General features: G+C 48.1%; 1 protein-coding gene across 1 annotated transcript in view; it reads left to right on the top strand.

The window, feature by feature from the left end:
* The first annotated feature begins 596 nt into the window (after positions 1-596).
* Positions 597-15,403, top strand: part of NPHP4 (nephronophthisis 4) — a 137,869-nt gene continuing 123,062 nt past the window's right edge. Inside the window, exons 1-2 of the mRNA XM_015429815.1 lie at positions 597-776; positions 9,835-9,984. Coding sequence (XP_015285301.1) covers positions 639-776; positions 9,835-9,984 — 288 coding nt within the window. The 5' untranslated portion in view covers positions 597-638. The remainder of the gene's footprint in view (positions 777-9,834; positions 9,985-15,403) is intronic.

Here is a 15,403-nt window from a genome sequence, read left to right as displayed (position 1 = left end):
GCCGCCGCACAGTTGCTTCCCGGCACAATCTGATGCCGGGGGGGGGGGGGGGCGCGCGGGAGGGGGGTAGCCGGCTGTACATGTGTGCGCATGCGCAGTTCTCCCGGGAGCCTCGAATGCTTCTGAAGACGGGTGCACCGGCGATCCCACGGCCGCGCTTGCTGCGGCGTTTCAGGCTCTTTTGTAGGTTCTTTTTTGCTGCACGTTATCGGCCTGAAGGGACGGATCGGGGACGGGTGTGCGCTGCTTCCCAGATGTTGCGGTGCGATCGCACCCGTTTGCTGCGCCCCCGATCCATCCCTCTTGCGGGGCTAAACCTCCCGTGTGACCGGGGCCAGAGTTTCAAAAATGGGAAAGTTCTCTTTTTGCTGAGGTGCCAAGGAAGTATTTGTGGACAAGAAGTTAGTGGACATTTCCGTGGGTTATTAACTTTTGTCAACCAATTTATAAATCTGCCTTCATGTTGAGAGAAGGCGTAGTGCTGCAGCAGCATCCATGTCACAAATGAGATCAGGGGGCCTTAACCTAAAAAGCCCCAAATGTTTTAAATGTTCCTCACATCATCTGTCCTTTTAATTTTCAAAGGCACACTTCCCTGTGGCTGAAGTGAAACAGCGGCAACGGTTTGGGCAAGCAAAATGGGGGAGTGGCAGAGGAGCTTTGTGGGAAACCTGACGGTCCCTCCACATAACCAGAGGCGTCGCCACCCACCACCAGGGGAATCAAAGGCATTCCAGTGCGTCCTGAAGCAGGTGGAGGGAAACATAATGAAACAGGTAAGGGGATTTTCCAGCATCTCCCCCTGTTCCCCCCTCCCCAAAGATACCCATTCAGGGGCATTCATTGGGCTAAAATCAGGAGGAGACAGCAATGCAATGTAGTTTATATTAATGTCTCAGGCATCGTCTCTTTCAAGAAGGAAACAACAAGCCAGGGCTATTTTTGGGCAGGAACGCACAGGAACGGAGTTCCGGCTGGCTCCCAAGTTGGCCACGCACAGCAGGAACTCATTAGCATAATAGGCCACACCCAACAGCAGAAACTCATTAGGAGTGTGGCCTAATGTGCTAATGAGCTGTGCTGTCAGGGGTGTGGCCTAATATGCTAATGAGTTTCTACTGTTGGGTGTGGCCTATTATGCTAATGAGTTCCTGCTGGGCTTTTTCTACAAAAAGAGCAACAAGCAATGTACATTCTCCATCCTATAGAGGCTTGGTCTAGTGTGGAGTCCTTGCAACAAGTGGCTGTCTCTATTGTTGGAAAGGTGTTCTTGTAAGGACAGTCAGGATGGGGATGAGCTGATGTCAGAGGTTAAAGGAGAAGCCTCATAGTGACTGTTTCTGCTTAGCCTCAGAGTCTTCTGGTGTATAAAGCTTAAGGGTATGCATCTGTGATCCCTGCAGTGAGACACCTCTGTGTTGGCTGGCTTGTAAGGACAATCAGGATGGGGATGAGCTGATGTCAGAGGTTAAAGAAGAAGCCTCATAGTGACCGTTTCTGCTTAGCCTCAGAGTCTTCTGGTATGTAAAGCTTAAGGGTATGCATCTGTGATCTCTGCAGTGAGACACCTCTGTGTTGGCTGGGTCTGGTGTGACTACCGGGAACGTGGCCTTCTGTCACAAACATTGAACACACACACACGAATGCTGTTACCCTGACAGCCCTTTGGTCTGCCAAAGTCAGTATTGTTTACTCTGACTTGTTGGGGCTCTCCAGGGTCTCAGGTGGAGGTTTTCATATCACCTGTTACCTGATCCTTTTAACTGGAGATGCAGGGGATTGAACCTGGGACCTTCTGCATGCAAAGCAGATGCTCTGCCACTGAGCCATGGTCCCCGCCCTGGTCAACAGAGCTGTAACCTTTCACAATTCTGGCTTCTCTGTAAATCCTTGCAGTCACTCCAGCGTTCAGTCTCAGGGTTCAGCAACTGGCATGAGCAGCTCTGGGTTAGACAACACACACTCCTCATCCAGCTACCCACGGCTCTAATTTGACCCCGACACATTGAAGTGACTGCATTTAACAGAATACGTGCTTGTTTAGTCGAGATTTCAAACACATTTTCCAACCTAAAGGCTTAGGCTCGATAACATCCCTTACATCCAGAGTGAAACAGCCAATGCACTAAGACACCAGGCTGCCACGAAAGCTTGTGGTTGACATTGGGTCAGTAATAACACACTCTCAACCTAACCTACCTCAGAGGGTTGTTGTGAGGATGAAGTGGAGGAGAAGAGAACGATGGAAGTCGCTTTGGGGTCCCCATTGGGAAGAAAGGTGTGGTTTAAATGAAATATATCAGCTTACTAGATGGAATTAAAAGGGCCCTGGGCTTTCTAAGTGCATTAAGAGAATAAGGTCTTTCAGGCCACAAGTAGATAGTTACCAGAAATGTGAGGTTCCAGCCACCTGTGTGATATCATCGAAATGGGGGTGGGGGAGGCAGGGATTTGCAGGGGAAAATCCAGTGAATGGGAAGGAAGAATGCTTAATCTCCCCAGTGGCCACCAATTCTTGCCTCCAAATATATCCTCCACTGGCCCAGTTTCCTTTTGCTGGGCTATGGTTGTCAATCCCCAGGTGAGCCTGGAGATCTTCCAGCATTACAACTGATCCCAAGTTTGACAGATAGTCAATTTGCCTGGAGAAAATGGCTGCTTTAGGGGACGGGCTCTGTGGGGCTATACCCCACTGAGCTCTCCCCTCCCCAAGCTATGCCCTCTCCAGTCTCCACCCCCCTAATCTCCAGGAATTTCCCAACCAGAGTTGGCAGCTCTACATTGGGCTCGTGTCCAGTTCTGGTTCCCAGCTGGAAGGGGGGGGAATCAAAAACTGCCGAGGGGGAGAAGGTACATTTGCAAAGCAGAATCTGAAACGGGGAGAGTTGTGTCCCTGCCTCCTGCTAATCCACCCTTGCATATGCCCCATCCAGGGAAAACAGAGGGGTGGGAACCTAATGTCTCCCTTGCACCATCTAGTTTCCAGAAAATGTTTGGGCTTGGGGTTTCTTCAGTCTCCCAGATGACTTGTCTCTGAGGAGCAGTCAGCGAGAAAAGCCTTTCTGCCTCCCCTTGTTGTTTGGACTTGGCATACAATTGGAATGCTTAATAAGATGCTTGAAACCGCACTAAAAGACTGCTGTCCATGGAAGGCAGTCTCTGTGGCCTGCATGGCTCAAGGCATTCAGCGCTCTGTGGGCCAGGCCGTGTGCATCCTAGGCAAGTGCAGGATTTAGTATCTGGAGCAGAATCGAGCAAACCTCTAACTGCTGTAGCTGCAGAGGTGAGTGTAGCAAGAGGTGGACGAAGCTTAATGAAATCTCAGTGACCTGGGGGAGCAGGAGGATGTGTGAAATTTCAAATGGTTGGGGGTCATTACCCTGCATGGCTCCTTCCACAACCCACCAAGGGTCAGCTCTTACAGCTCCATCCTGAGCAAGTCACATCCTTGAAATCGACGAGCACAGAAAAGTTTAAGTCTGCTTAGGTTGGCAGCACTGTTAGTGTGTTATTCAATATATTACTTTTACATCTATATATCTATCCGTCTATAGTCTATCTATCCTATTCTTTCTCTTTCACTTCTTTCTGCCAGTCTTTTCCCAAAAAGGCAGACATGGTGCTGCTGCCTTGGCCCTGCTTAATAGGTCAGCTAGCACTAGGTTTGCCAACTCCAGGTTGGTAAATTCCTGGAGATTTGGGAGTGGATCCTGGGGAGGGATAGGTTTTGGGAGGGGTGGGATCTCAACAGAGTATAATGCCATAGAGGCCATCCTCCAAGGCAGCCATTTTCTCCAGGGGAACTGATCTCTCTGATCTGGAGGTCAGTTGTAATTCCAGGAGATCTCCAGGCCCCACCTGGGAGTTGGCAAACCCCAGCCAGCACCACCCATGAGAAGGCCAATCTGCTATAGCAGATTTCTTTCAAATGCTTCAGTGGGCAGAACAATTCCAATAATTTCCCATCAGTTCCCTCCCTTTGCAGGCCATCCTGAGAGCAGGGTTTAGGGATATATATATCAGGGGGTTGAGTTTTGTTTGTTTGCTTGCTTGCTTGTTTGTTTCCCTTCCACCCTGCAAATGGAGACATGAGAAGGTTGCCCTGTGACTCTCAAGGCTGAACCGTTCAGCGGGTTAAAGCACTGTGCCGCTAAATAATGCAGAGCGACTAAATCTTTAATAGCATGCTTGGTAATGCCTCTCTGCTCTAATTCGGGGCTCGATGAAGGTATTGGAAAGGAGGGGCTGCTGGAAGCTCAGAGGCCGTCTTTGCAATCAGGGATGGCCGACTGGTGGCTTGCGGGGTCTACCAGTCCCCCTAGCATCTTTGTCTGGCCTTCAGTTGTCCTACCAAATTTCAAATCAAACACACAAGTGTTTCTTTTGTAAGACAAAAAAGCAATCAGTGTCTCTGTAGTTTTTAATTAATAAGCATTTTGTAGTATTCCTATGAAAAGCACTGTGGTATGATGGTGGTGGGGCATTGGGAGCCTGTTACACCAGTGCTCTGGCACCTGCACCGACTCCCTGTGGCCTTCTGGGCTCTAGTCAAGATGCTGCCGCTAACCCACAAAGCCCCAAATGGCCTTGGAGAGCCATATATCCCACCACAACTTTAAAAATCAGCCGAGAACACACTTTGGTGCACAGATCTTTGCATCAAATCAGGTCTGCAAGGGTATATAGAGTAATGTTTTTCGGGGCTGCCCCTACATTGCTTCTGGAAGGTTTCCAAAGCCAGAGAAGGTACTTCTTCCAGGGAAGCTGAGTAAGGTGCCTTTTTTTCCAAACTGGCTTTTGATGGCCAGGAACCAGGGGCAGTCTTAGTGCTTCTGGGGCCCTGGCATAGGAGCAGGATGAGGCCTCAGAAGCAATACACCCCCCTGTCCCCCACTGGCCTCCTGTTGTACCCCAGGCCACCACAGGCCCAAGCAAGGGTAGGCCCTTGAGCCAGCTGCCTAGGAGGCTGGTGTTTGCCAGCTGTTGATCAGGCTGGTGTGTAGGTATATGTGGCCACTGTTGAGCCAGCTGCTTGAATGCCAGAAAGACAGGCTGGTCCAGTGGGAGGAGCCTGCTCTTCCTCTTCTTTCCCCCTCTGGTCAGGGAGTGGGGCTGTGGGTGTTTTTGGAGCCCAGGGCAGCTGCCCCAGATACTTGTGGCCGGGGGTCATTTTCTTAAAAAAAGAGGTGCAGGAGCTCATTAACATAACTTATTTGCATCAAAGCGGGGGATTCCCCGCCCCCCACCCACATTTGGCAGCCCTACCCCAGAATCAATACCCCCCGCGCATCCCCCACTGGCCTCCTGCTGTACCCCAGGCCACCACAGGCCCAAGCAAGGGTAGGCCCTTGAGCCAGCTGCCTAGGAGGCTGGTGTTTGCCAGCTGTTGATCAGGCTGGTGTGTGGGTATATGTGGCCACTGTTGAGCCAGCTGCTTGAGCCCCAGAAAGACAGGCTGGTCCAGTGGGAGGAGCCTGCTCTTCCTCTTCTTTCCCCCTCTGGTCAGGGAGTGGGGCTGTGGGTGTTTTTGGAGCCCAGGGCAGCTGCCCCAGATACTTGTGGCTACGATGGCCCCTACCAGCAGCAGATGGGGACAGGTAGAAAAAGAAGGAACTGTTAACGTCCTCCCAAGTTTTTAAGATGGGACTGTTTATAAAAATGCAGCTACTTTAAGGGGAAAGGGCCCCATCTGCCATCCTTCTTTGGGGTGCATCTTTTTAGATGTGTTTCAGTCCCCCAGCATATTCTCTCCTCCCATTAATTACTGCCTTTCCTCCAAATGCAAGTCCTCTGGATCTGTGGCCACCTTTATTGCTAGCAACTGCCTGTCTATTGCCGTATGCATTTACTTTCTTATAATAGCTGTTGACTGTCTACCAACAAAAATGTTCAAAATGTTTACAAGAAATTGGAGATCCAAACATAAAATAAATCCAGACAAATTGCTCTGAAATCATGGCTGAAATCCCCATGCAAACAGTAGTAAAACGTCTAAGGAATTCCCAAACATAATATATCTGTGAGAAGGTAGTACTCTTCTGAATCCTGGACTAGTGTCTGGGGAATAGAGTAACCTCAGAATATAGAACAGTTGGCCAACTATTACAGAAAAAAGGAAGTGACTTCTGCACATTGCTCTGCTTTCACCATTGTGCCCAAACTAACATTCGTAGTACACGGTGCTGTATGTTCTGTGCTGAGAGAGCGTTTCTCCCCATTCAAGTCAGTCAAGATCTGTAGTTCCCCTGTTTGAGAGAGACATCATCAGGTGGTATAGGCCAAGCTGACTGAAGGTAGCTTGATGCCTGGACATTGTGGGCTAGGACCCAATTGCTCCCAATTGCCAGTCTGAGTAGACAATACTAACTGCGGTGGACCAAGGATCTGATTCAGCTCCATGTGCAAGAAGTCCTGCGTTGTCCGGACCCTGAGAATAGGGAAGACTCTCCATGGGCTTCCTACAAGTATTAAATTACATCATGGAAATTTGAATATTTTTCATTGTATAATTTTGCATATACCTTAGTGAACTTTTTCAGCAATTTATCCTGTATTTACTGAAGGTAGTTTGATGCCTGGGACATTTTGGGCTAGGACCCAATTGCTCCTGGAGAGCTGCTGCCAGTCTGAGTAGACAATACTAACTGCGGTGGACCAAGGATCTGATTCAGCTCCATGTGCAAGAAGTCCTGCGTTGTCCGGACCCTGAGAATAGGGAAGACTCTCCATGGGCTTCCTCTGGAAGTAGCCATTAAAGAAAGCCCTTTTGCAGACAAGAGGAAAAGCCTCAAAAGACTGTGCTTCCTTGACCCCTTGCTCTTGAGGATGTTTCTGCCAGTACTGACAAATTGCCCTCATCTTGCACTGCCACTACGATGACAGTCTCAGAGACAGAAGGAGGTGTGCCAGTCACACTGGATGTTAGAAGCAGAGTGTTGCCACAGCGGAGGCCAGGCCTTCTTCAGGGACACACCCCTCTCTAGGTTTCAGACTAGCAAGGGAGCAACTCTCTAGATTCTCCTCTGGAAGTAGCCATTAAAGAAAGCCCTTTTGCAGACAAGAGGAAAAGCCTCAAAAGACTGTGCTTCCTTGACCCCTTGCTCTTGAGGATGTTTCTGCCAGTACTGACAAATTGCCCTCATCTTGCACTGCCACTACGATGACAGTCTCAGAGACAGAAGGAGGTGTGCCAGTCACACTGGATGTTAGAAGCAGAGTGTTGCCACAGCTGAGGCCAGGCCTTCTTCAGGGGCACACCCCTCTCTAGGTTTCGGACTAGCAAGGGAGCAACTCTAGATTGTCTGCTCTTGGCCTAGGTTAGTTATCATTAGCCCTACTCATGCCTCCATTGCCCAGGTGCTGATGCTCGGTTGTTGCTTGCCCTTTGCCATTGCCTATCCATCGTACTCAGCAATCTATCCCACAGCATTATTCCTCACCATTGGGCCGTGTCTCCTTCAGTCATTGACAGGAGATGAGGCAGAAGCTCTAAATCTCACTCTCCCCCATCCCAGTGGTCAGAATGCATTATAGAATGATGGACAGTTTGCCGTTCTTGCATAGCACCTGAAGATCTGATGCCTAAAGGTGCACTGCTTAATGCTGACCGCAGGGCCGGTCCTGGAGCTTGGAGCAACGCTTTTAATGTTATTGCTTCAGTTCCGTGAAATACTTTCACCAGCGGCATGTTCCTCTTCCTCCCCCCCATGTGGAACCCTCTTAGCAGTTAAGAGGAAGGTATAAACCTTCCTTTTCAGGAATGGGGAATTCCTGGCATGAGTGGAGCAATCCCTGTAGATTTCAACAGAGGCCTCTTTCTCTCCACTTTTCCCTCCCTGCAGTGTGTGTGCATATATACAGCAGGTCGAGTGTTTTTCAGTCTTTTGCTGCAGGTATTTACAGCCTGGGTGTGACCTGGGGTGCAAGCCGAAGGGCAAGAGTCTGAGGCCTCTCTTGGCCCTTGGCTCATAGCCTGTGGATCACATCTAGCCTTGGCTAGTTGGGTTAACCTGGTGGACACACCACCTATGATGTCTTGTCTACTTTAATTCTTTTGTTTGTTTTCGTACACTGTTGTTTATGTAAATTGGTTTAAAGGTGTATTTTTTGTAAGCCGCTTTGGGTCCTTGTTGGCGAGAAAAGCGAGATGAAAATATGCTAAATACATAAAAAATGACTGCAACACATGATGGCTTTACAAGACATGGAAGGTCCGTGTGTAGCTCCCTTATTGGCAGCTTGAGTAACTTGCATTGTTCTAAGGGAGTGGTGGGTCAAATGGAGAAGTTGATTGCAGGCCACTTGCTTGTTGTCATGCTCTGGCATATGACGGGGCTGTAAGCAATGGGTGTTTGGCAACATTTCAGTTAATGTTTTGTTGCTTTTTAAAAATACAAAACACCCATATAAATGCATTGCTTGCCAGAAGTCATTTCCTCACTGGGAAAAAGACCCAGCCCAATAAACAGCGCAATAAACTAAAGCAGCTCCACCCTAATGCTCAAAGAATAGCAAGAACGGTTCAAGGGTATGTGTGTTGAGTTCATGCCCAAGAGAGTGTGTGTTGAGTTTGTGCCAAGTTTGCACGACAAGGGCATGCAGAGAGGTGTTTCAAACAGCTGCTGCACAATTCTGCGGCAAGTTCTGGTGGTCAGATCTTCCACAGCACAATTGTTTGCCATTTATGAGAAAGTACCATCTTAAAAAAAAAAAAACTGCTGCACAATTAGTTATGCTTTCAGTTCCTGTATTCAATAACTGTTCTCTATTTAGTCCTCCCACTCAAATGCTTTCTACAGCCTTTTGAATTTAGGGTTGCCAACCTCCAGAGTTCTCCTGGAGTTACAGCTGATCTCCAGACGATGGAGATCAGTTCACCTGCAAGAAATAGCAGACTCCATGGAACCACATCCCCGCTGAGCTTTCTTTCCTTCCCTTTTTTTTCCTGCCCTACACTGCCTATCCCAGAAGCCAGAGCTGAAGCCAGAGTTGCCAGCCCTACTTTTGATACTGTAATTACAGCCTCTTCGCTGCACTCCCCATGTTTGTGCAGATTCTGTGTTAAAACAAGGAAAATTCTACACTGAGAAAAGCTAAAATCTGTGGCATGTATAATTTTTGTAAATTATTCAGATTCGTATATTAGTGGTATTTGCATAATTTAATCTTGTTTTAGTAGTATAATGGAGGGGCAAGGAGCTACTGTGTAGGGAATGGACCTCCTGATAGCCACTGAATAACTGTTTTGCCCAGGTTTGCCTTCGTCAATTTCAGCTCAGACACTTCCAAGCATATCTTCGCAGCCCAAAGGGCTAGACATTTCTTATTAAAATAACAGCTCACAGGATTCTCAGGAGGCTGATTGCTATTCCCAGTGTCCCATTCTATGGTTTTTTAGTATTTAGTTTCCTAGTTCTCATACTTTCTAACTTCACAATTTTTGATGCGAAGTTTTGGTTTGCTTTGGTGCGAAAAAAATATTTTTTTCTGTACACAGAATGGGCATCCCTGTGCAAAGTAGAGACTCAATACATGCCTTCAGTTACTGGTCTGTGCACCTGTGTTCTTGCAGTAACTCATGGTGTGTTGTCAGAAAGGCAAATGTTCCGAGGCAAAACAACCCTGGCAAAGCAGGATGGGAATGGCAAATTCTTACCCTCTGCCATATATTGAAATTCATATTGCATTATCTCATTATGAACAGTGCGTGATGAGCTAAAATGAATGAAAAGGTTTTTCCTCCCGCTGGGGTTGGTCTCTCCCACCCCTCCCGTCGTGAGGCACTCAAGGCATTTTAACTGAGCTCACTGGTTATTTATTGCCTCTCATTGGCAGAGAGCAGATGATGCGTCAGATGTCGAATTCCAGCTGCGCCTTTCCCTGTTTGATGTCACTTACCACCATTTTTTTGGAAAGACCTGGAGGAGTGCTACAAGGCCCCTTAAAGCTGCACCAGGACAGCCGCCCATGGTGGTCTTCAACGAGGTAAGGAAGAGGCGCTCCGAGCGCCAGCTCAGATTTACCCAACCCCGGTCAAGTCCAGCGTACATGTCCCAAAGGGACCGGATGGCTCACACGTATGTCAGCAAGTCATGTGACATGTCTTCTGGGAATTTTTTTTTATTAAATTGATTATACAGAAAAAGACAAGATGATTATCCAGGCTGTTCCTGAGAACTTGCAGCATGATTATTTGGCAGAGGCAATGGGGAAGACAGGCCATAGAAAGCCAGGAGCAGCAAGAGCCATTGCCCAGCCGGCCCCCGAAGCCTTGCAAGAGGTTAGGGAGTGTCACTTAATCCTGCTGTGGTCTGCTCTTGGTAAGGGACTTCCTTGTTGGCCTCCCTACAGTCCCTTCTTGGGCCAGGGCAGAGTGGCGGAACAGGGCTGAATCTTGACGTTTATTTAGGTAGAAAGTGTCATCAAATTACAGCCGAGCAGACTTATATTGGCCCTGTAGGGTTTTCAAGGCAGGAGATGAGCAGAGGTGGTTTGCCATTGCCTGCCTCTGTGTAGCAACCCTGGGCTTCCTTGGTGGTTTCATATCCAAGTGCTAACCAAGACCTTAGCTTCTTAGATCTGATGAGATCAGGCTAGCCTCAGCCGTCCACATCAGGGCATTTATTTATTTATTTGGATATTTCTACCTCAATGGGGACTCGAAGCAGCCTACAACACTCTCCCTTCCTCTAATTTTTCCTTGCAACAACACTGTGAGGTAAGGTAGGCTGAGAGCGTGACAGGTCCAAGGTTACCCGGTGAGGTTGCTTGGCAGAATGGGAATTTGCTGTCCCAGATCGTGGTCTGACACACCGACTGCTACACTACACTGGATTTAGCAGTCCCTAAACCCCAACTTCAGGAAGTTGTTGCAGCCTTGAGTCCTGACAATGTCTTTCAGGCAAATACAGGCTGCGGTCACACGGAGCATTAGGCACGCTAGAGAGACGGAAGATAGGCGGATTTTCCGGGCATGATCTCACCGCCACATCTGGGAAGCGTAGAGCTCCTGTGGCGAACCCGAGGCTTCCCGCCGAAGATGCATGGTTAAAAACTAGTACCTCGAAGGTACTAGTTTCCGGTAACCGCGGGGCAAGGGCAGGCGGCTGATCGCGTTTCCAGTGGTAGTTCCGACGTCCGCCCATGCCCCCTCGTATAAAGGTGTTTTTTTTTCAACTGTCCATGGGATGTGCACAAGCACCCAACGGGGCATGCGCACACTTTGGTGTCCGGAAAACAAAACACCCGTTTGCCGTGCCGCTTCTTTGCCGCGGCGCAGGATTGTGGTGTGCTCGGCACCTCCCCCCTTCCACGGGACCTCTACAGTACGTCTGCTGGCGCAACCGCGTGTTATTTTGCCCTGGGACAAACAGCCACGCCTCCCCCCCACGATATCCGGCCCGTGTGACCGGGGCTACAGTACTGCTGAGAAACCAGTTGGAAATATAAACCTTGGTGGGGGTTTGTGAGCAGTGAAATTTGTAAGGAGGCTGAGGCCAGGCCAGGGAATACCAGAGCAAGTCAGCAGGAGGCAGGCACAGGGTGAAAACATGGAACTTCAGGTACAAGTGGCAGGCTCAAGGAAAAGGTGTGCAAGGCAAGCGGAAACAGGATGCTCAGAGAAGTCAACTGGGCAGTAGAGGGTACAGAAACAGTGAAAGCAAGGGGCGTGGCAACAGAGGTATCAGGCCTCTTGCCTTCAGCCTTTTCCCTATCGCAGGAGCTGCAGGGAGGCTGAAGATCGCAAGGATGGGGCAGCAAATTAGTCTCAGCCTTGCCACTCCGCAGTTGGGCTAGCAGGACAAGATTCAGAAGGGAGCATCAGTTGTGTGAAGGAGAAGGGTCACAGATCCATGGCAGAGCAGATGCTTTGCAGGCGGATAGGCCTAAGATCAGTCCTTGGGATTTCCAGTTAAAAGGAGGGAGCAGAGCAGGGAAGGACCTTGGCCTAAGACCTCAGAGAGCCACTGCCAAGGAGAGTAGGCGACACTGGACAAGATAGGTCTTCATGGTCTGGTTTATGAAAGAGAGCTGCTTATCAGTGTGTACATGCAGTTGGGCATGTAGCCAGATGGTGTCCTTAGTAACGTTCAGGTAGCTACTGTTGTCCAACCTTCAGTCTCAGTGGCCTCAGCCTCACAGCTTCACCCTGCGTTGACTAAGACCTCTTGTCCCAAAGGCATTTCATTCAGACATGGATCCTACCGATTTTCGCTGGGATTGGAAAGATGCTTAGCCCAATCTGGCGGTTTCAGTGGACACAACGGAGGGCTCATTTTGGGTGCCAGGGCTTTGAGTCGTGAGCAGCACGCTCAGAAGTGTGGCGCAAGCTACTCTTTCGGCCTCTGTGTTACACAACCCACTGCGGGTCTGTATCAATTATTAATAATCATAATGAACTAGAAAGAGAGAGGGAGAGATGGTACGTGCTGAGGAAGCAGGTTAGAAAAGGGTACTCCTTCGTAAATCATGCAGACCTCTGCCAATGGAACGTCTCCTCCCAAATGTAACCGTAATCTGGTGGGTGCTATTGATATCGCAGTGGAAAGGTTCTTCTTCCCTTATGTTTTTATTAATGGCCTCGTAAGCAGAATGCTTATCTCTCGGCTTCTCAGTCTCCAAAAATGGGGTTGGCAGTTCTCTTCCACAATTGCTTCGATGTGGGCTGATCATCTGGGATCCCAAAAATTCTATGCTGGTCCCTAATAATCTTGCACTATAATGTTCTCTGCCTTGACTGTTCATACATTTTCTCCTCCTGAACTGCTTTGCCAGTATGGAAGACAAAGGTGTCGTTCAGAAGGAGGGGGAACTATTAGACTTTTGGGGGAAACCTAAAGCTTTCCTTGAAGGAGTCCCTCTGCTCTGCACCCCTCTTTCTATTAGAAACCGTATTAGGTCATATATCACCTCAATGTTCCCTCTAAGCTGTGGAGTCTTGTGAGCAAAAACACTACTTTGTGAGCTACTGGCAATAAAGTTGTGAGTGAGTGATTTGGCTACTGCATAAATTAGTTTGCTCTGGAGCCCTCCTTCCTGAGCTAAGACAAAAATGTGTGAGCCGGAGGCTAAAAAACCGTGAGCTAGCTCACACTAACTCAGCTTAGAGGGAACACTGATCACCATATTAGGTTACATATAACCTATCACTACTGTCTTCTGGCTTAGAAGCAGAGCACAATGCCTTTGTGATATCACCTGTTTTCACACTCACCGCAGCTCTAAGTTTGAGTCTAGTGGCACCTTTAAGACCAACAAAGTTTAACTCCGGGTATAAGTTTTTGTGTACATGCACACTTCTTCAGATCTGTTTGCATGCCGACAAACCAGCATGTTCATACAAACAAAATGGAGCAAAGACTGCCATACTTAGCTGGCTTGGAAGCAAAGTGTCAGTACAGTCATAGAGAGCTACTGACTGGCAGCTCAACTGAGTGATAAGACAGGACTTGGGGAACACCTAGTGAGGTCCTGTTACATGCATCTTGCAGAGATGCCACTGAACTGGAATCTAAGCTCTTCTACTGCAGACCACCACAGCTACCCTCTGAAACTTATCTGTCTTATATTGAATCAGACCATTAGTCCATCAAGGTCAGTATTGTCTACTCAGACTGGCAGCAGCTTTCCAGAGCCTCAGGCTGTGGTCACACACACTAAATGATTCACTTTCAATCCACTTTTCCAACTGGATTTTGCCAGTTCACACATAAGAACAGAAGAGACGCCAATGTTGGATCAGGCCAAAGGCCCATCTAGTCCAACACTCTGTCACACAGTGGCCAAAAATACCAGGTGCCACCAGGAGGTCCACCAGTGGGGCCAGGATATTAGAAGCCCTCCCACTGTTGGCCCCCCCAAGCACCAAGAAGACAGAGCATCACTTGCCCCAGAGCCCCTATCTATACCTTGTGGCTAATAGCCACTGGTGGACCTCTGCTCCATATGCCTATCTAATTCCCTTTTGAAGCCATCCATGCTTGTAGCCGCCACCACCTCCTGTGGCAGTGAATTCCATGTGTGAATAACTCTTTGGAAATCCACAGTAAAAATCCAGTAAAATCCAGTTGGAAAGTGCACTGAAAGTGGATTATTTCGTGTGTGTGACTGGAGTCTCAGATAAAGCCTTTTCATACTACTATGCTTTTTAACTGAAGGTGCATGGACTGAACCCAAGGCCTTCTGCATGCTCTACCACTGAACCATGCCCCTTCCCCAAATTCTTCTCTTATACTGTCGGATTTATACATACATAGACGATTTGTCTATGAATTGCAGGCCATTATGACAGCAATTACGTTTCATTTGTATGTAAAAAGTATTTCCATGCAAAGAGGGCCTTTTTAAACTAGTCTAGAAATTGGGTAGTGAGTTAATCAGTCTCTCTCTCTCTTTCTGTATGTTATTCTTGGGGTTAGACAGCAGAGGCCGCTGTTGTTCTAGGAATGATGCAGAGTTTGTGCGTGAACCCAACTAATTCGGCAACTGCTGCATTGTTATCAACTTTTCCTCTGTAGAGACAAAGCACCCCTCAGAGCATCCAGCCTCTCCCCTCTTCTTGGATGTGTTCATTAGGAGGGCAGTCTTTCATTATTTTGGATAATCTTGAATCTTGTGATTAGTACAGCACAAGAAGACTCATTTCCTATTACTGTACATTTTGCTGCTTTGCCTCCCTCCAACATATTAAAAATAGGCTCTGCTGGTCGATCACGTATTTAAGCTCCAAGCAGAGAGCTTGTTTTAAACATGCATAACAAACCATTCATTCATTCATTCACATACTAAATTCCATTAGGATAGTTCAGTAGAGAACACACAGAAAGAGCGAGCGAGAGAGAGAGAGAGAGAGAGAGAGAGAGAGAGAGAGAGAGAGAGAGAGAGAGAATCTTACAATACCATATTTCCTCAAATGGAAGAATACTCTGAATGTAAGATATATATGTTATACACCAAAAATGTGGGGTTTATTTTACTGAACATCACTGTAACTTGTACTCAGATGCAATGCTCCCTCTAAGCTGTAAAGCCTTGTGAGCAAAAATTCTCCTTTGTGAGCTACTGGCATTAAAGTTGTGAGTGAGCGATTCGGCGACTGCATAAATTAGTCTGCTCTGGAGCCCTCCTTCCTAGATTTGGCTGCTGCATCAATGAGCTTGCTCTGGAGCCACTCTTCCTGAGCGAAGACAAAAATGTGTGAACTGGAGGCTAAAAAAACTGTGAGCTAGCTCACACTAACTCAGCTTAGAGGGAACACTGCTCAGATGTAAGACAACCCCCCCCCCCTTTTTGGATGGCATACCTGGGGAAAAGGTAGTCTTGTATTGGATAAATATTGTGTTTTACCACTTTCATGGGCCTCTCAGATACAAGTACGGGGGCTTGAATAGTCATGTGCACTTTC

The sequence above is a fragment of the Gekko japonicus genome, unplaced genomic scaffold, assembly GCF_001447785.1.
Source record: "Gekko japonicus isolate JY-2015 unplaced genomic scaffold, Gekko_japonicus_V1.1 scaffold1166, whole genome shotgun sequence".
Taxonomy (NCBI): domain Eukaryota; kingdom Metazoa; phylum Chordata; class Lepidosauria; order Squamata; family Gekkonidae; genus Gekko; species Gekko japonicus.
This window is presented reverse-complemented; position numbering and strand designations above follow the sequence as displayed.